The 21,100-nt window shown below is 41.4% G+C and overlaps 1 protein-coding gene across 1 annotated transcript in view; it reads left to right on the forward strand.

Annotated features, from left to right (window-relative positions):
• Window positions 1-21,100, forward strand: part of LOC138362894 (trichohyalin-like) — a 41,372-nt gene that overhangs the window by 9,611 nt on the left and 10,661 nt on the right. Inside the window, exon 4 of the mRNA XM_069321470.1 lies at window positions 2,173-2,485. Coding sequence (XP_069177571.1) covers window positions 2,173-2,485 — 313 coding nt within the window. The remainder of the gene's footprint in view (window positions 1-2,172; window positions 2,486-21,100) is intronic.

The following is a 21,100-nucleotide window of genomic DNA, read 5'->3' on the forward strand; positions in this document are numbered from 1 at the left end:
CGCTCCCGTGGATTTTACGCGTCACCCGAAGTCTGCCAGTACTCTGTGAGGTCTTCCTTCGTTCATGTGTTGGACCAGAGAGGGAATCGACGGGATATTGAGCAACAAGTGCTCCAGGACAGGTACTATGCAAGAAGAAGTGAAGTCTGTGCAGTGACGTATGCGACGTCTGAGGCAGTTTACCCGTTTGTGACAGCGTAGTGGCTGGACCGAGCCACCGGGAAGCAGCGGAAGAAGAAAACTATTCGGGAATCCGAACGACTGCAGCCGAGACGTAGGCGGGCAGCCGTAGCTGGGAGGAGAAGTCGACGGCCGGGAGACCGACTCCAACCCCAAAAGAAGTCGAGGAGGAGCACGGACCTGCAGTGAAAAGGCACGGAGACGACGCGCTTACGGTGGGACGTTGTTTGAGTTCCTGGAGGACACGACAGTGTGTGTGTGGGGGCGTTCCCTACACGAGGCAGGAGCCAGGACCAGGAGCTACAACTCAACTCTCACCAGAGGATAGGTGGAAGTAGGTGATACTAGTTTCCCTCCCAATTCCCGTTTAGTCAGCTATATTATTTAGCCTGAGTATTTTGTATGTCGTGAGCAAGGCTCACCTATGTCACAGTAAGGCACAAGTGTGCAGTGGGACTATAAAGAGTACTCACGATATTTATGATTATTATTGGTGTATGCAGGCACCCAGAGTAATTGATGAATTTACTGTGTGGATAATGTCTTTAATGAGACTTTAACATGATCATATAGTGAGAGAATATATATATATATAAATATGCCAGTATTTGGGAGTTAGGCTATGTGCCCAGTAACTATGTCATTATCATTATTGACGTCTATGACTCATCCACATATATATATATATGTCTATGCTTGTGTATTGAATGATCATTCATGTGTGCAGTGATTAATTGTGTTATCGCCCACAGAAGGAATTACTGAGAACTCCAGTGATATATACTTGCATACGTTATCATTAAATGAAGGGCAGTGTGTAATACCATGACAGTGAATTATTGTCATCGTTAATATAGAAATGTTTGATTGAGCTCAAGATCAGTGTAGCGAAGCATTTACGTGCTATTGTCGCAAATATTGTGTGTTCGAACTTCTAGTGATCTTTGAGAACTTAAAGAAACTGGCGCGTCACGTTTACAAACAAACAGATAAAGTAACATTCGCGCGCGGGTAGTCGCGCAGCTGATTTTGACATTGACGAGAGGGGGAGCGTTGCCGGCTTGGTGAGTTCATATTATATGTGTGGGAACGAGCGACTCCCGCCTGAAACAGCTGTTTGCTTATTGATATAATCTTGTGATGTCTTTGAATGAGTTTTAAGTAAAATACAAAGTACATTGGTGTTTATATCATCCCCTCCATATTTCTTGTGGCTATATAATACCTGAAAGCAGAGAGCGATAAAAGTAAAGACCTGCCTGATATCAGACATATTGAGTGTGTTCTTGCCACTGTTACCACAATTCGACAAAACCACTGACGTGTTACTGGACACCGAAAACACCAGTTGGCGACCTTGTGGTTAGTAGTAGAGCCCTATGTTGGGGCGGGCATACAACAGTTAAGTGAACAAGTTGTGTTCCCACTCCTTCTCGATCAGAGGCCGGTTGGGATTGACTGGGATACTCTCCTGGCGTACAGTGGCGCCGCGTGGATAGAGTGAAGACCCGCAGGGCTATGGTGAGTGACCTTGAGTGTACTGTTACTCGCCCCTTTCCCCTCTCATTGGAGGAACCCCGACATTGGCGACCTTGCCAGGATCACGATCAAGATAAAGGTTGCAGTTGTGGTACTTTGCAGTGGTATTAGATATCAGGTACAGGTTATTACTCATAGCACAAGATGGAGGATGATAAAGTAACAAGGTTCATTGACACTAGAGATGAGCAGGTGCTGGAGGAGTGCACCAAGGCACAGTTACAGGCAATAGCAGACCATTTTGGGATAAAGCTGAGATCTTCCAGAGTGGGAGAGAGAAGACTGGAGATAATGGCACAGCTCAGAGCACGAGATGAAGCTTTGGGGGAGGAACGGCCACAAACACCTGCCAGTATGGGAGAACACCTGAGCATTGGTGGAAGCAGCAGGGGATCCAGCGGCAGCAGGCACAGCGTTAAGCTGGAGATAATGAAGCTGCAGCTGGAAGTGCAGTTGAAGCGGGAAGAGCGAGAAGCAGAGGCACAGCAGCGCAAACAAGAGCGAGAAGCACAGCTGAGGAGAGAGGAGCACGAGCGAGAATTTAGGCTGAGACAGCAGGAGATAGAAGCTAACAAGCAGGTGGAGCTGAAGCGAGCTGAACTAGGACTAGGTGCACCTGCTCCGCCACAACAGGAAGACCGCCGAGCGAGGGAGCGAGATCTGCGGGTCTTTATACCAAATGAAGCTGAAGGTTTCTTCGACCAATTCGAGAAGATCGCTACCTTGAAGAAGTGGCCGAGGGCGGAGTGGGCGGAGCTGGTTCAGAGTAGGCTCACTGGTGAAGCTCGTGAAGCCTACAATATGCTTGACCTCCAAGAGTGCACCAACTACGATGCTGTAAAGAGAGCTGTGCTCCATTCTTTCAAGCTCACGCCAGAATGTTACAGGAAGAGATTCAGGGAATGTACCCGTTCGCAGGAAAATCTTATGCAGAGACGGCGAGGGACATGGAGAGAGAGTTCCTTAAGTGGCTGGAGTCTGAAGAAGCAAGGTCGGCTGAAGAGGTCAAAAGGCTTATGGTCATGGAGAAGTTTATGTCCGTGCTCTCTCCTGAGATCAGGGTTAGAGTAAAGGAGGCGGACATAAAGGACCTGAGAGCCGCGGCCGACAGAGCCGACATGCTGGAAGAAGCTCTGCGACCACACCGAGAGGGACGGCACCGACCGACCAAACACTCCGGAAATGGAAGAAGTTATACAAGGACAGACGAATGGAGGACAGGAGCGAGTTCTCCTGAGTCCCATCTCTCGAGTGGAGACAGGAAAGGCTCAAAGAGTGCTGTGGAGCCGGTAAAGAAGTCCCAAGCTGAGAGCTCTAGAGTTGTTGCCGAAACCGAGGAGTCGATGAATGGCGCGAGGAAGATCCACCGAAGAAGGGTCCGCTGCTACAACTGAGGAATATTCGGACACGTCAAGCGGGAATGCAGATACCCTGAGCAGCGGGGAAACGTTGCTTTCGTGAGGGTCGAGGACCAGATGGCCGAGTGGGTGCGGGATGAACCCGTACTGAGTGGGGAGAAAAGAGTTCACCCATTCGTGAGTGAGGGGACCGTAAGGATGGGGGACGCAGACCCCATCCCGGTGAAGATATTAAGAGACACTGGGGCAGATTTTACCATGGTGAGTGAAACCCTGTTCCCCGAGGGTTACGAGAGTACCAGTGTGGGGATGGCAAGTGTGACCACTGTGGGAGGCCCGGTGAGGATGCCCCTACACCAGGTGACTCTGAATTCTGATTATGGCTGCCAGACCCTTGTGGTGGGGGTCTGTGCATCGATGCCCAAGATGGAGGAACAAGTCATCTTGGGAAATGACGCATGTGGAGGATATGTCCTCCCGAATCTCGCGAAAGGCGAGGAGTGCATAGAGCACTATGAGGAGACAGGCGGAGTGTTAGACGCCTGTGGGGACGAGAAAGGAATCGCCACGGCGGCGTTCCCGGTTTGTGCTATGATGACGAGGCAGTGCGAAGGACACGGAGGGTGTGGATCTGATAGTGCTGACGAGGAGACGTCCGACAGTCTGGAAATCGATCACCTCTTCATGGGACCCGGAGAACGAGCGGAGGGCGAAGGCAGCCCGGATGGTGAGATGCAGGTGACCCTCACCAGTTCTCTAGGGGTAGACCGCACTCGTCTTGGAGAGTTGCAGCAGATAGAACTCCCCGAATTGATTCATGAGGCCAGTGGAGGACGTGTTGGTCCTGAGAGGGCCACTCATCGTTACATACAGGACGGCATGCTGATGAGAGTGTTCTGCACAGAGCAGGGAACTGAGTGGGATGAAGCAGTATGTCCTGCGTTGTTTGCCATGCGTAACGCAGTGGTAGGATCGTTAGGTTTCTCACCTTTCCAGCTGGTGTATGGACGAGAGGTGCAAAGTCCTCTGTCCATGCTGAAGGAACAATGGACATCAGGAGTGACCGTGAGAACGGTCGACGGATACGTAAGGAGCGTCTCGCATTGGCGGCAGGAATACTGGTTGGAAATTAAGCTCATCCGATGGGAAGACAACGTAGTAGCAGATGCCCTGTCCTGTATGCACTAACCAGACATGACTCATATTTTAAGGGGAGGGGTATGTGACGGTGTTAACCCCCTTATATTTCTCCCACGCCTGCAGTAAGAGTCATGTCCACTTTACCCGAGCGTTCTCTACGTCGCAGGTATCAGTTTGGTATATGTGGGAGAATGTAGTGTTCTCGAAGTGCCGAGAAATTGATAAAAGAAGAGTATTTTGGCCTGTGGTTTAGGCCCTTTAGGAAGCCAATATGGCGCTGGCTCTTCTGTTTTCCCGCCAAAACTGTGTGACGTCAGTGACACCAGATTGGTCGCCGACAGCGACGTGGCACAGGGAGCCAATGAAAACCTCCCGTGGCGAATATGACGTCACGAAGGAAGGGGGGTCCGGTCATTGCGCCGCGCTGACGCCATCAGTCTAAGACAGCACGTCAAGGAGGTCGGACGTGCGCTGGGGGGTCCTGTCAGTTGGACAGTTTACCCCGTCTCCGGAGGACTTACGCATCACCCGTGGTCTGCCATCACCTGTGGGGTCTTCCTTCGTTCATGTGTTGGACCAGAGAAGGAATTGACAGAATGTTGAGCAACAAGTGCTCCAGGAACAGGTGTTGTGCAAGAGTGGAGTCTAGGCAGCGACGTATGCGACGGCTGATAGCTCCACAGTGATGACGTAGGGGATGAGCCAATCCTCCGTGAGGGAATCAGTCTGACACAACACGTCAAGGTGGTTGGACGTGCGAAGATTGGTCCTGTCAGTTTGACAGTTGTTTCCCGCTCCCGTGGATTTTACGCGTCACCCGAAGTCTGCCAGTACTCTGTGAGGTCTTCCTTCGTTCATGTGTTGGACCAGAGAGGGAATCGACGGGATATTGAGCAACAAGTGCTCCAGGACAGGTACTATGCAAGAAGAAGTGAAGTCTGTGCAGTGACGTATGCGACGTCTGAGGCAGTTCACCCGTTTGTGACGGCGTAGTGGCTGGACCGAGCCACCGGGAAGCAGCGGAAGAAGAAAAGTATTTGGGAATCCGAACGACTGCAGCCGAGACGTAGGCGGGCAGCCGTAGCTGAGAGGAGAAGTCGACGGCCGGGAGACCGACTCCAACCCCAAAAGAAGTCGAGGAGGAGCACGGACCTGCAGTGAAAAGGCACGGAGACGACGCGCTTACGGTGGGACGTTGTTTGAGTTCCTGGAGGACACGACAGTGTGTGTGTGGGGGCGTTCCCTACACGAGGCAGGAGCCAGGACCAGGAGCTACAACTCAACTCTCACCGGAGGATAGGTGGAAGTAGGTGATACTAGTTTCCCTCCCAATTCCCCTTTAGTCAGCTATATTATTTAGCCTGAGTATTTTGTATGTCGTGAGCAAGGCTCACCTATGTCACAGTAAGGCACAAGTGTGCAGTGGGACTTTAAAGAGTACTCACGATATTTATGATTATTATTGGTGTATGCAGGCACCCGGAGCAATTGATGAATTTACTGTGTGGATAATGTCTTTAATGAGACTTTAACATGATCATATAGTGAGAGAATATATATATATATAAATATGGCAGTATTTGGGAGTTAGGCTATGTGCCCAGTAACTATGTCATTATCATTATTGACGTCTATGACTCATCCACATATATATATATGTCTATGCTTGTGTATTGAATGATCATTCATGTGTGCAGTGATTAATTGTGTTATCGCCCACGGAAGGAATTACTGAGAACTCCAGTGATATATACTTGCATACCTTATCATTAAATGAAGGGCAGTGTGTAATACCATGACAGTGAATTATTGTCACCGTTAATATAGAAATGTTTGATTGAGCTCATGATCAGTGTAGCGAAGTATTTACGTGCTATTGTCGCAAATATTGTGTGTTCGAACTTCTAGTGATCTTTGAGAACTTAAAGAAACTGGCGCGTCACGTTTACAAACAAACAGATAAAGTAACATTCGCGCGGGGGGGGGGGGGGGGGTAGTCGCGCAGCTGATTTTGACATTGACAAGAGGGGGAGCGTTGCCGGCTTGGTGAGTTCACATTATATGTGTGGGAACGAGCGACTCCCGCCTGAAACAGCTGTTTGCTTATTGATATAATCTTGTGATGTCTTTGAATGAGTTTTAAGTAAAATACAAAGTACATTGGTGTTCATATCATCCCCTCCATATTTCTTGTGGCTATATAATACCTGAAAGCAGAGAGCGATAGAAGTAAATACCTGCCTGATATCAGACATATTGAGTGTGTTCTTGCCACTGTTACCACAATTCGACAAAACCACTGACATGTTACTGGACACCGAAAACACCAGTTGGCGACCTAGTGGTTAGTAGTAGAGCCCTATGTTGGGGCGGGCATACAACAGTTAAATGAACAAGTGTTCCCACTCCTTCTCGATAAGAGGCCGGTTGGGATTGACTGAGATACTCTTCTGGCGTACAGTGGCGCCGCGAGGATAGAGTGAAGACCCGCAGGGCTACGGTGAGTCACCTTGAGTATACTGGTGCTCACCAAGTAAACCCCGACAATATATATATATATATATATATATATATATATATATATATATATATAAATATATATATATATATATATATATATATATATATATATATATATATATATATATATATATACGTAAATATATATACGTATATATATATATATATATATATATATATATATATATATATGTCGTACCTAATAGCCAGAACGCACTTCTCAGCCTACTATTCAAGGCCCGATTTGCCTAATAAGCCAAGTTTTCATGAATTAATGTTTTTTCGTCTACCTAACCTACCTAACCTAACCTAACCTAGCTTTTTTTGGCTACCTAACCTAACCTTACCTATAAATATAGGTTAGGTTAGGTTAGGTAGGGTTGGTTAGGTTCGGTCATATATCTACGTTAATTTTAACTCCAATAAAAAAAAATTGACCTCATACATAGAGAAAAGGGTAGCTTTATCATTTCATAAGAAAAAAACCAAAGTAAATATATTAATTCAGGAAAACTTGACTTATTAGGCCAATCGGGCCTTGAATAGTAGGCTGAGAAGTGAGTTCTGGCTACTAGGTACGACATATATATATATATATATATATATATATATATATATGTCGTACCTAGTAGCCAGAACTCACTTCTCAGCCTACTATGCAAGGCCCGATTTGCCTAATAAGCCAAGTTTTCATGAATTAATGTTTTTTCGTCTACCTAACCTACCTAACCTAACCTAACCTAGCTTTTTTTGGCTACCTAACCTAACCTTACCTATATATATAGGTTAGGTTAGGTTAGGTAGGGTTGGTTAGGTTCGGTCATATATCTACGTTAATTTTAACTCCAATAAAAAAAATTGACCTCATACATAGTGAAAAGGGTTGCTTTATCATTTCATAAGAAAAAAATTATAGTAAATATATTAATTCAGGAAAACTTGGCTTATTAGGCAAATCGGGCCTTGAATAGTAGGCTGAGAAGTGAGTTCTGGCTACTAGGTACGACATATATATATATATATATATATATATATATATATATATATATATATATATATATATATATATATATACGTATATATATATACGTATATATATATATATATATATATATATATATATATATATATATATATATATATATATATATATATATACGTATATAAATATATATATAAATATATATATATATATATATATATATATATATATATATATATATATATATATATATATATACGTATATATATATATACGTATATATATATATGTCGTACCTAATAGCCAGAACGCACTTCTCAGCCAACTATGCAAGGCCCGATTTGCCTAATAAGCCAAGTTTTCATGAAATAATATTTTTTTGACTACCTAACCTACCTAACCTAACCTAACCTAACATTTTCGGCTACCTAACCAAACCTAATCTATAAAGATAGGTTAGGTTAGGTTAGGTAGGGTTGGTTAGGTTCGGTCATATATCTACGTTAATTTTAACTCCAATAAAAAAAAATTGACCTCATACATAATGAAATGGGTAGCTTTATCATTTCATGAGAAAAAAATTAGAAAAAATATATTAATTCAGGAAAACTTGGCTTATTAGGCAAATCGGGCCTTGAATAGTAGGCCAAAAAGTGAGTTCTGGCTACTAGGTACGACATATATATATATATATATATATATATATATATATATATATATATATGTCGTACCTAGTAGCCAGAACTCACTTCTCAGCCTACTATTCAAGGCCCGATTTGCCTAATAAGCCAAGTTTTCCTGAATTAATATATTTACTATAATTTTTTTCTTATGAAATGATAAAGCTACCCTTTTCACTATGTATGAGGTCAATTTTTTTTTATTGGAGTTAAAATTAACGTAGATATATGACCGAACCTAACCAACCCTACCTAACCTAACCTAACCTATATATATAGGTAAGGTTAGGTTAGGTAGCCAAAAAAAGCTAGGTTAGGTTAGGTTAGGTAGGTTAGGTAGACGAAAAAACATTAATTCATGAAAACTTGGCTTATTAGGCAAATCGGGCCTTGCATAGTAGGCTGAGAAGTGAGTTCTGGCTACTAGGTACGACATATATATATATATATATATATATATATATATATATATATATATATATATACGTATATATATATATATATATATATATATATATATATATATATATATATATATATATATATATATATATGTATATATATATATATATATATATATATATATATATATATATATATATATATATATATATATATATATATATATATATATATATATATATACGTATTTATTATTAAATATGACAGAAAAAGTAAGATTAATAATTCTAACACGAATTTTATCAATCTTTAATACATTTCTTTTCACTGTTGGAGGTAATTCAAAAATTGATTTTTGAATTACCTCCAACAGTGAAAAGAAATGTACGAAAGATTGAGAAAATTCGTGTTAGAATTATTAATCTTACTTTTTCGGTCATATTTAATAATATATGTCTACAGGAAAGACTGCTACCAAAATATACTAATATATACGTATATATATATATATATATATATATATATATATATATATATATATATATATATATATATATATATATATATATATATATATATATATATATATATATATATATATATATTAATAAATATGACCGAAAAAGTAAGATTAATAATTCTAACACGAATTTTCTCAATCTTTCGTACATTACGCTTCACTGTTGGAGGTAAATCAAAAATCAATTCTCCAAAATTCATTTTTATTTCTAGTCTGACGCGACACGGGCGCGTTTCGTAAAAATTATTACATTTTCAAAGACTTTAGTTCACAAATACACAACTGAATAGAACTTACGTATCTCCGATTTTATATCTGCATTTGAGTGAGGTGGAAGGGGTGATGTGGCATTAACACAAGACAGAACAAAATGTGGTATTAATAGGGTATTAATTTCATCAACACAAGACAGAACAAGAGTATTAATAGGGTATTAATTTCATCAACACAAGACAGAACACGAAACAATGGATATTGAATAGAAGTGTTTGTAGAAAGCCTATTGGTCCATATTTCTTGATGCTTCTATACTGGAGCGGAGTCTTGAGGTGGGTAGAATATAGTTGTGAAATAATTGGCTGTTGATTGCTGGTGTTGACTTCTTGATGTGTAGTGCCTCGCAAACGTCAAGCCGCCTGCTATCGCTGAATCTATCGATGTGTTGTTTACTAGGATTTCTCTGGCGATGGTTTGGTTGTGGGAAGAGATTATATGTTCCTTAATGGAGCCCTGTTGCTTATGCATCGTTAAACGCCTAGAAAGAGATGTTGTTGTCTTGCCTATATACTGGGTTTTTTTGAGCTTACAGTCCCCAAGTGGGCATTTGAAGGCATAGACGACGTTAGTCTCTTTTAAAGCGTTCTGTTTTGTGTCTGGAGAGTTTCTCATGAGTAGGCTGGCCGTTTTTCTGGTTTTATAGTAAATCGTCAGTTGTATCCTCTGATTTTTGTCTGTAGGGATAACGTTTCTATTAACAATATCTTTCAGGACCCTTTCCTCCGTTTTATGAGCTGTGGAAAAGAAGTTCCTGTAAAATAGTCTAATAGGGAGTATAGGTGTTGTGTTAGTTGTCCCTTCAGAGGTTGCATGGCTTTTCACTTTCCTTCTTATGATGTCTTCGACGAAACCATTGGAGAAGCCGTTATTGACTAGGACCTGCCTTACCCTACAGAGTTCTTCGTCGACTTGCTTCCATTCTGAGCTGTGGCTGAGAGCACGGTCGACATATGCGTTAACAACACTCCTCTTGTACCTGTCTGGGCAGTCGCTGTTGGCATTTAGGCACATTCCTATGTTTGTTTCCTTAGTGTAGACTGCAGTGTGGAAACCTCCGCCCTTTTCCATGACTTACATCTAGAAAGGGCAGCTTCCCATCCTTTTCCATCTCGTAAGTGAAACGCAGCACGGAACTCTGCTCAAATGCCTCCTTCAGCTCCTGCAGATGTCTGACATCAGGTACCTGTGTAAAAATGTCGTCAACATACCTGCAGTATATGGCCGGTTTCAACTTCATGTCGACTAAGACTTTTTGCTCGATGGTACCCATGTAGAAGTTTGCAAACAGGACACCTAGGGGAGAACCCATGGCGACCCCATCTACTTGCTTATACATGTGCCCATCCGGGCTCAAGAAGGGTGCCTCTTTAGTAAAAGCTTGGAGTAGTTTCCTCAGAATATTTTCTGAGGAAACCGGATGGGCACATGTATTAGCAAGTAGATGGGGTCGCCATGGGTTCTCCCCTAGGTGTCCTGTTTGCAAACTTCTACATGGGTACCATCGAGCAAAAAGTCTTAGTCGACATGAACTTGAAACCGGCCATATACTGCAGGTATATTGACGACATTTCTACACAGGTACCTGATGTCAGACATCTGCAGGAGCTGAAGGAGGCATTTGAGCAGAGTTCCGTGCTGCGTTTCACTTACGAGATGGAAAAGGATGGGAAGCTGCCCTTTCTAGATGTAACAGTCATGGAAAAGGGCGGAGGTTTACACACTGCAGTCTACACTAAGGAAACAAACATAGGAATGTGCCTAAATGCCAACAGCGACTGCCCAGACAGGTACAAGAGGAGTGTTGTTAATTAACGCATATGTCGACCGTGCTCTCAGCCACAGCTCAGAATGGAAGCAAGTCGATGAAGAACTCTGTAGGGTAAGGCAGGTCCTAGTCAATAACGGCTTCTCCAATGGTTTCGTCGAAGACATCATAAGAAGGAAAGTGAAAAGCCATGCAACCTCTGAAGAGACAACTAACACAACACCTATACCCCCTATTAGACTATTTTACAGGAACTTCTTTTCCACAGCTCATAAAACGGAGGAAAGGGTCCTGAAAGATATTGTTAATAGAAACGTTATCCCTACAGACAAAAATCAGAGGATACAACTGACGATTTACTATAAAACCAGAAAAACGGCCAGCCTACTCATGAGAAACTCTCCAGACACAAAACAGAACGCTTTAAAAGAGACTAACGTCGTCTATGCCTTCAAATGCCCACTTGGGGACTGTAAGCTCCAAAAAACCCAGTATATAGGCAAGACAACAACATCTCTTTCTAGGCGTTTAACGATGCATAAGCAACAGGGCTCCATTAAGGAACATATAATCTCTTCCCACAACCAAACCATCGCCAGAGAAATCCTAGTAAACAACACAGAAATCATCGATAGATACAGCGATAGCAGGCGGCTTGACGTTTGCGAGGCACTACACATCAAGAAGTCAACACCAGCAATCAACAGCCAATTATTGCACAACTATATTCTACCCACCTCAAGACTCCGCTCCAATATAGAAGCATCAAGAAATATGGACCAATAGGCTTTTTACAAACACTTCTATTCAATATCCATTGTTTCGTGTTCTGTCTTGTGTTGATGAAATTAATACCCTATTAATACTCTTGTTCTGTCTTGTGTTGATGAAATTAATACCCTATTAATACAACATTTTGTTCTGTCTTGTGTTAATGCCACATCACCCCTTCCACCTCACTCAAATGTAGATATAAAATCGGAGATACGTAAGTTCTATTCAGTTGTGTATTTGTGAACTAAAGTCTTTGAAAATGTAATAATTTTTACGAAACGCGCCCGTGTCGCGTCAGACTAGAAATAAAAATGAATTTTGGAGAATTGATTTTTGATTTACCTCCAACAGTGAAGCGTAATGTACGAAAGATTGAGAAAATTCGTGTTAGAATTATTAATCTTACTTTTTCGGTCATATTTAATAATATATGTCTACAGGAAAGACTGCTACCAAAATATACTAATATATATATATATATATATATATATATATATATATATATATATATATATATATATATATATATATATATATATATATATATATATATATATATATATATATATATATATATATATATATATATATATATATATGACAATGTCAGACCACGGAGGAAAAATGAAACAGGAAATTTCCTGTTTCATTTTTCCTCCGTGGTCTGACATTGTCACATTCTTAATCACGTGTTTATTTTCGTGATATACACACACATATATATATATATATATATATATATATATATATATATATATATATATATATATATATATATATATATATATATATATATATATATATATATATATATATATATATATATATATATATATATATATACAGATTCAGACACTACCTCTGACCAACAACAACAACAATAACAACAACAATGACAATACGAGGATGAGTCTATAGCAGACCTAACTCTAAACCCCCTGCTTTCTGATGAGCCGGCCTTATGCACTCGTCAAACATCTACTCCAACAACTGAAGAGCTGGATTCCACAGCCTCATCCCTGAGTATCTTAGTATCAGCCATAAAGAAAACTCCTAACATGAACCTGTTTGAAAATGCGGATTTATCTCGGGCTGCTGCTACTGCTGCTGGTGGTCCTTGGCAAGTGTTGGATACGCCCACGTATTAAATACCTACGATAACCCCCCAGTAGGAGGACCAGGGCAGTAAGGAGGAAATTACGAAGGCCATCCCCCTATGTAAGAAGTATTGGAGTACGCCCTATAAAAACCAATTTTTCTCCCTCCCCAGGTAACTTCGAATTTACAGGGTCCTTCCACATCTAAGTGCGTAGTAGTACAAACAATATCAGACAGCGATGATGATATTTTTATGAATCTTGCTGAAGCAGGTGATAATGCTGAACAAGTGAATTCGAAGAACAGGGGTTTGTGGAATACGTCATTTATACGCACTTGCGTCAGCAGCAGTAGTAATAATGACAGCAATTCACCCTCCCAATATGCGCAGCGATGGGAGGACGATCCTAATTTTAAAAGGATAATGGCTGATGACTATCAACAAAATATAGAAAAAGAAAATAAGGTATCTAGGCGATTATTTTAGTCGATGTTATTATCCTCTGTTTTATTTTTAAAATATTGCCTTTATAGTACTCTATATATTTGTATATATACATATTTTTCATGTGTGTAATAATAAACACTAAAATGTATAACTGTATTCATCTTTACCTATTGCATTTTATTGTCTGTTAAATGTGGGAGAGGCTTAAAAGAGCACGGCATAGGATGCGCATAGGATGCTTTGTGTTTTTTTTTTTTATACCTGAGCAGCTGTAATTTTTTTAAATGATAAAATGTGCAATATACAACCCTTAATATAACTTAAAGATGGACAAGCACGCCTGTGATGGGTTAGGATTGGGATCGGATAGGATAGGTCCGGTTATAAACAAGGCCCGGATTAGAGGATAGGACTAGATATATCAGAACTAGCTGATCTGGGCTAATTTAGGTCTAGTTCGGTTTAGTTTCGATTGGAGGATAGGATAGGTTAGGTTTGGATTGGATGATAGGATGTGATAGCACCAGTCAGTTAGACTAGGATAGGTTAGGTTTAGATCCGATTGGAGGGTAGGATATGGTAGTGCTAGCTGGAGTAGGATAGGTTAGGTTTGGATTGGAGGATAGGCTGTAATAGTACCAGTCAGTTAGACTAGGTCAGGTTAGGTTTGGTTTGGAATGAATACGATTGTGTATGGCTAGAGTATGATAGGTTAGGTTAGGTCGTGTTAGGTTTGGTTTGAAATGGGTCAGGATATGTTAGTGCTAGTGGGAGTACGATAGGATAGGATGGGTTAGGCTGTTTGGTTGAACTTGAGAATGCATAAAAATATTACATCTCCAGACACATTTTTTTCGCTGTAAACTTCTCAGGACTGGGGGAAGAAATGACTTGCTGATAAACACACAAATGTATTGAGGTGCCAGATGTACGAGAAAACAGTTTTGTGTAGTATAAAGTGCATAATTTATATACAGTGTTGCATAATTGCTGTTACTGTGGGGAATTCCCTCGTTTATGAAAATGCTTGAGGAACTGAAATGATGCTCTCCCCCTACAATGGAGCAGCAGTAGCAGCACTAGTGTGATTATTGCGATCAGCATCTAGTTTATTACTTTTTCTGACGTGAAAAGTGTATTTTGTCATATAACTAGAATGCTAACTATGTTTTTGCGAATAAAATAATATATATGTATAAAATTTTTATTCACCAGCCCTAAATGAGGATGGGTATTAGGACAATTTACCTATTGTGCGGCCAGATGTACGATTCTGCTAAAATCTGCGGTACAACATTGAGGTCGCGATTTTAGTTTTGAACCCATCATTGCATAATGATTGCAGTTGTGGTTGATTAAAAATGCATATTATTAGGTTAGGCTAGTCTAGCCATTGTGAATAATAACATCAAATACAATACATAGGCAAGTAGGAGACCAACGCTGCATTTCACATCTGGTGACGTCATACATAGTTGAACTGTCAGGTTGTTGTGGTGCCTTAACACCTATTTGTTAATGGGAGCTAATACTCCATCCCCATACTGAGGTCGCTTTTTGTGACGTCGCTAAACAACGACGAGTCTGTAGAAATGTATTTGTTTGTTATATATTAAGTTAGGTTAGGATGGTTTGTTAGGGCTTATGAATTGAATAACAGAAAATATGAGCAATGAGCGAAAAACTATGAGCAAAGGTACCTGAATATCGCTTGTGATGTCAGAGAGTACAGTTGAGGTATTCCGAGCGATTAAGAGATTGCACTAACGTGTGAACCTCCTAGGAACCGCATTTAGAACGTTGGCAAAAAGCTGTGCACTCATTGGTGCATTGCACCGCATTAGGGATAAAGACCTTAGAATGAAGATAACTTCAGGCCTTATTTAAAAAATATGAGAGGCTTGGTTTTACTCATTGTAGTTCATATATATGTACACTGAATGCGTATTTTGATTTGTTATATGCTACAGTAGGGTGTGGGAGGCATGTTTTTGAGTGAATGTGAGATGTGCATGTATATTTATGCACGTGTATATATGTATGCGTTTATGCAGCAATATTGGATTACTACTGAACTCGCAGTGAAGTCACCATGCCTGGGGAGGGGGCTGTTTTCATACAAATGATTGATAGTGGGTTTTCATTTTTATTTGCCCTATGCTCAGTAAGCAATCTCTGAAGAAAGATTGACAAAGCTTAAATTACATTATCTAAAAAGGCGAAGAAATAGCTGTGACACGATAGAGGTGGGACATGACAAAGGGGGGATATTAATAGGCTATTAATACTATAAACACGAGACAGAACCCGAAACAATCTTGAGACTATCTTGAGATGATTTCGGGGCTTTTAGTGTCCTTGCGGCCCGGTCCTCGATCAGGCCTCCATCCCCAGGAAGCAGCCCGTGACAGCTGACTAACACCCAGGTACCTATTTTACTGCTAAGTAACAGGGGCATAGAGTGAAAGAAACTCTGCCCATTGTTTCTCGCCGGCGCCCGGGATCGAACTCGGGACCACAGGATCACAAGTCCAGTGTGCTGTCCGCTCGGCCGACCGGCTCCAATGAGTATAAATTTGACAAGTTTTAGATTTAGGAAAAAATACCTGAGTAAATACTGGTTGGGTAACAGGGGTAAACGCTGAGGTACATGTTACTCCATGCTCTGTGTTGCTCCCCCTTGTTTCATACGAATAAGAGATAGTGGATTTCATTAATTTCTATGCTCTATAAACGATCCTTGGCTGGACGCTATAAATATAAGCTTCCAGATAAGTAAGGGAATAAATAGGACCTTCTGAATATTAATGGAGTTGCATAATCAATGTGTATAAATGGAGAAGAAAGGAGGTATTAATTGGGAATAGACCTACTGAAGTTCATCTGATAGTGACAATTAACGTTCTGGTCAACATAGACTGGAAGTAAAATAGATTAGGAATGACGTTATTAAACATTCGGTTTCAGGGTCTCCGAGGTAACGCAAAACACATGACTCACAGACCGGCTATTTAATCCCTTTGAACGAAATGGCTGGACCTAGAAGGCTAGCAATCACTCGCTGGGGCAACGAAAACGGACCGGGCCATAGACCAGCTTGTTATTTCCACTAGAAGGTGCCTGTGCATGGGTACTGAGCAGACAGCTGATGAAGTCATTGACCATTAGCGATGCCTGTGCAAGGGTTGCTGAGGTAACGCAAAACACACGAGACAGAGACCAATCTTTTAATCCCCTTGAGCTAAATGGCAGGGGCCATAGAGCAACTTGTGGAAAAATTCGAGAAAATCCAGGGGCCATAGACCGGCTTGGAGGAAAAAATCGAGAAAACTCAAGGCCATAGACCGGCCAAAGAAAAAAAATCGAGAAAACCAGGGGCCATAGACTGGACTATGGTACCAGGGGCCATAGACTGGCCTTGGAAAAAAAACAAATGGCCGGTCTATGGCCCGGTTTCCACTACTACCGCTACTCACTCAAGCAACGCTACTCATTGTCAAGCAACGCTACTCATTCTCAAGCAACGCTACTCATTCTCAAGCAACGCTACTCATTCTCAAGCAACGTTACTCATTCTCAAGCAACGCTACTCATTCTCAAGCAATGCTACTCATTGTTAAGCAACGCTACTCATTGTTAGGCCACGCTACTCATTCTCAAGCAACGCTACACATTCTCAAGCAACGCTACTCATTCTCTAGCAACGATACTCATTCTCATGAAACGCTGCTCATTCTCAAGGAATGCTACTCATTGATAATAAACGCTACTGATTCTCAAGCAACTCTACTCATTCTCAAACAACGCTACTCATTCTCAAGCAACGCTACTCATTCTCAAGCAACGCTACTCATTCTCAAGCAACGCTACTAATTCTTAAGAAACGCTACTCATTCTCAAGCAACGCTACTCATTGTTAAGCAACGCTGCTCATTGTTAAACAACGCTACTCATTCTCAAGCAACGCTACTCATTCTCAAACAACGCTACTCATTCTCAAGAAACGCTACTCATTGTTAAGCAACGCTACTCATTGTTGAGCAACGCTACTCATTCTCAAGCAACGTTATTCATTCTCAAGCAACGCTACTCATTCCCAAGCAACGATACTCATTCTCAAGCAACGCTACTCATTCTCAAGCAACGCTACTCATTGTTAAGCAACGCTGCTCATTGTTAAGCAACGCTACTCATTCTCAAGCAACGCTACTCATTGTTGAGCAACGCTACTCATTCTCAAGCAACGTTATTCATTCTCAAGCAACGCTACTCATTCCCAAGCAACGCTACTCATTCTCAAGCAACGCTACTCATTCTCAAGCAACGCTACTCATTGTTAAGCAACGCAACTCATTGTTAAGCAACGCTACTCATTCTCAAAAAACGCTACTCATTGTCAAGCAACGCTTCTCATTGTATAACATCGCTACTCATTGTCAAGCAACGCTACTATTCTCAAACAACGTTACTCTTTGTCAAGCAATGTTACTAATTCTCAAGCAACGTTACTCATTCTCAAGCAACGCCACTCATAGTCAAGCAACGCTACTCATTGTCAAGCAACGCTGCTCATTGTCAAGCAACGTTACTCATTCTCAAGCAACGTTACTCATTCTCAAGCATCGCTACTCATTCTCAAGCAACGCTACTCATTCTCAAGCAACGCTATTCATTGTCAAGCAACGCTATTCATTGTCAAGCATCGCTACTCATTCTCAAGCAACGCTACTTATTCTCAAGCAACGCTACTCATTGTCAAGCAACGCTACTCATTGTATAACAACGCTACTCGTTCTCAAGCAACGCTACTCATTGTCAAGAAACGCTACTCATTCTCAGGCAACGCTACTCATTCTCAAGCAACGCTACTCATTCTCAAGCAATGCTACTCATTGTTAAGCAATGCTACTCATTGTTAAGCAACGCTACTCATTGTTAGGCCACGCTACTCATTCTCAAGCAACGCTACTCATTGTCAAGCAACGCTATTCATTGTCAAGCATCGCAACTCATTCTCAAGCAACGCTACTCATTCTCAAACAACGCTACTCATTCTCAATCAACGGTACTCATTCTCATGAAACGCTACTCATTCTCAAGCAATGGTACTCATTGTTAATCAACGCTACTCATTCTCAAGCATCGCAACTCATTCTCAAGCAACGCTACTCACTCTCAAGAAACGCTACTCATTCTCAAGCAGCGATACTCATTCTCAAGCAACGCTACTCATTGTTAAGCAACGCTGCTCATTGTTAAGGAACGCTACTCATTCTCAAGCAACGCTTCTCATTCTCAAGTAACGCAACTCATTCTCAAGTAACGCTACTCATTCTCAAGCAACGTTATTCATTCTCAAATAACGCTACTCATTCTCAAGCAATGGTACTCATTGTTAATCAACGCAACTCATTCTCAAGCAACTCTACTCATTCTCAAGCAACGCTACTCATTCTCAAGCATTGCTACTCATTCTCAAGCAACGCTACTCATTGTTAAGCAACGCTAATCTCTGTTAAGCAACGATACTCATTGTTAAGCAACACTACTCATTCTCAAGCAACGCTACTCATTCTCAAGTAACGCAACTCATTCTCAAGCAACGCTACTCATTCTAAAGCAACGCTACTCATTGTCAAGCAGCGCTACTCATTCTCAAGCAACGCTACTCATTGTTAAGCAACGCTGCTCATTGTTAAGGAACGCTACTCATTCTCAAGCAACGCTTCTCATTCTCAAGTAACGCAACTCATTCTCAAGCAACGCTACTCATTCTCAAGCAACGTTATTCATTCTCAAGCAACGCTACTCATTCCCAAGCAACGATACTCATTCTCAAGCAACGCTACTCATTCTCAAGCAACGCTACTCATTGTTAAGCAACGCTGCTCATTGTTAAGCAACGCTACTCATTCTCAAGCAACGCTACTCATTGTTGAGCAACGCTACTCATTCTCAAGCAACGTTATTCAGTCTCAAGCAACGCTACTCATTCCCAAGCAACGCTACTCATTCTCAAGCAACGCTACTCATTCTCAAGCAACGCTACTCATTGTTAAGCAACGCAACTCATTGTTAAGCAACGCTACTCATTCTCAAGCAACGCTACTCATTGTCAAGCAACGCTTCTCATTGTATAACATCGCTACTCATTGTCAAGCAACGCTACTATTCTCAAACAACGTTACTCTTTGTCAAGCAATGTTACTAATTCTCAAGCAACGTTACTCATTCTCAAGCAACGCCACTCATAGTCAAGCAACGCTACTCATTGTCAAGCAACGCTGCTCATTGTCAAGCAACGTTACTCATTCTCAAGCAACGTTACTCATTCTCAAGCATCGCTACTCATTCTCAAGCAACGCTACTCATTGTCAAGCAACGCTATTCATTGTCAAGCAACGCTATTCATTGTCAAGCATCGCTACTCATTCTCAAGCAACGCTACTTATTCTCAAGCAACGCTACTCATTGTCAAGCAACGCTACTCATTGTATAACAACGCTACTCGTTCTCAAGCAACGCTACTCATTGTCAAGAAACGCTACTCATTCTCAGGCAACGCTACTCATTCTCAAGCAACGCTACTCATTCTCAAGCAATGCTACTCATTGTTAAGCAATGCTACTCATTGTTAAGCAACGCTACTCATTGTTAGGCCACGCTACTCATTCTCAAGCAACGCTACTCATTGTCAAGCAACGATATTCATTGTCAAGCATCGCAACTCATTCTCAAGCAACGCTACTCATTCTCAAACAACGCTACTCATTCTCAATCAACGGTACTCATTCTCATGAAACGCTACTCATTCTCAAGCAATGGTACTCATTGTTAATCAACGCTACTCATTCTCAAGCATCGCAACTCATTCTCAAGCAACGCTACTCATTCTCAAGAAACGCTACTCATTCTCAAGCAGCGCTACTCATTCTCAAGCAACGCTACTCATTGTTAAGCAACGCTGCTCATTGTTAAGGAACGCTACTCATTCTCAAGCAACGCTTCTCATTCTCAAGTAACGCAACTCATTCTCAAGTAACGCTACTCATTCTCAAGCAACGTTATTCATTCTCAAATAACGCTACTCATTCTCAAGCAATGGTACTCATTGTTAATCAACGCAACTCATTCTCAAGCAACTCTACTCATTCTCAAGCAACGCTACTCATTCTCAAGCATTGCTACTCATTCTCAAGCAACGCTACTCATTGTTAAGCAACGCTACTCTTTGTTAAGCAACGATACTCATTGTTAAGCAACACTACTCATTCTCAAGCAACGCTACTCATTCTCAAGTAACGCAACTCATTCTCAAGCAACGCTACTCATTCTAAAGCAACGCTACTCATTGTCAAGCAGCGCTACTCATTCTCAAGCAACGCTACTCATTGTTAAGCAACGCTGCTCATTGTTAA

Source organism: Procambarus clarkii, chromosome 9 (genome assembly GCF_040958095.1).
Source record: "Procambarus clarkii isolate CNS0578487 chromosome 9, FALCON_Pclarkii_2.0, whole genome shotgun sequence".
In the NCBI taxonomy this organism is placed as follows: Eukaryota; Metazoa; Arthropoda; class Malacostraca; order Decapoda; family Cambaridae; genus Procambarus; species Procambarus clarkii.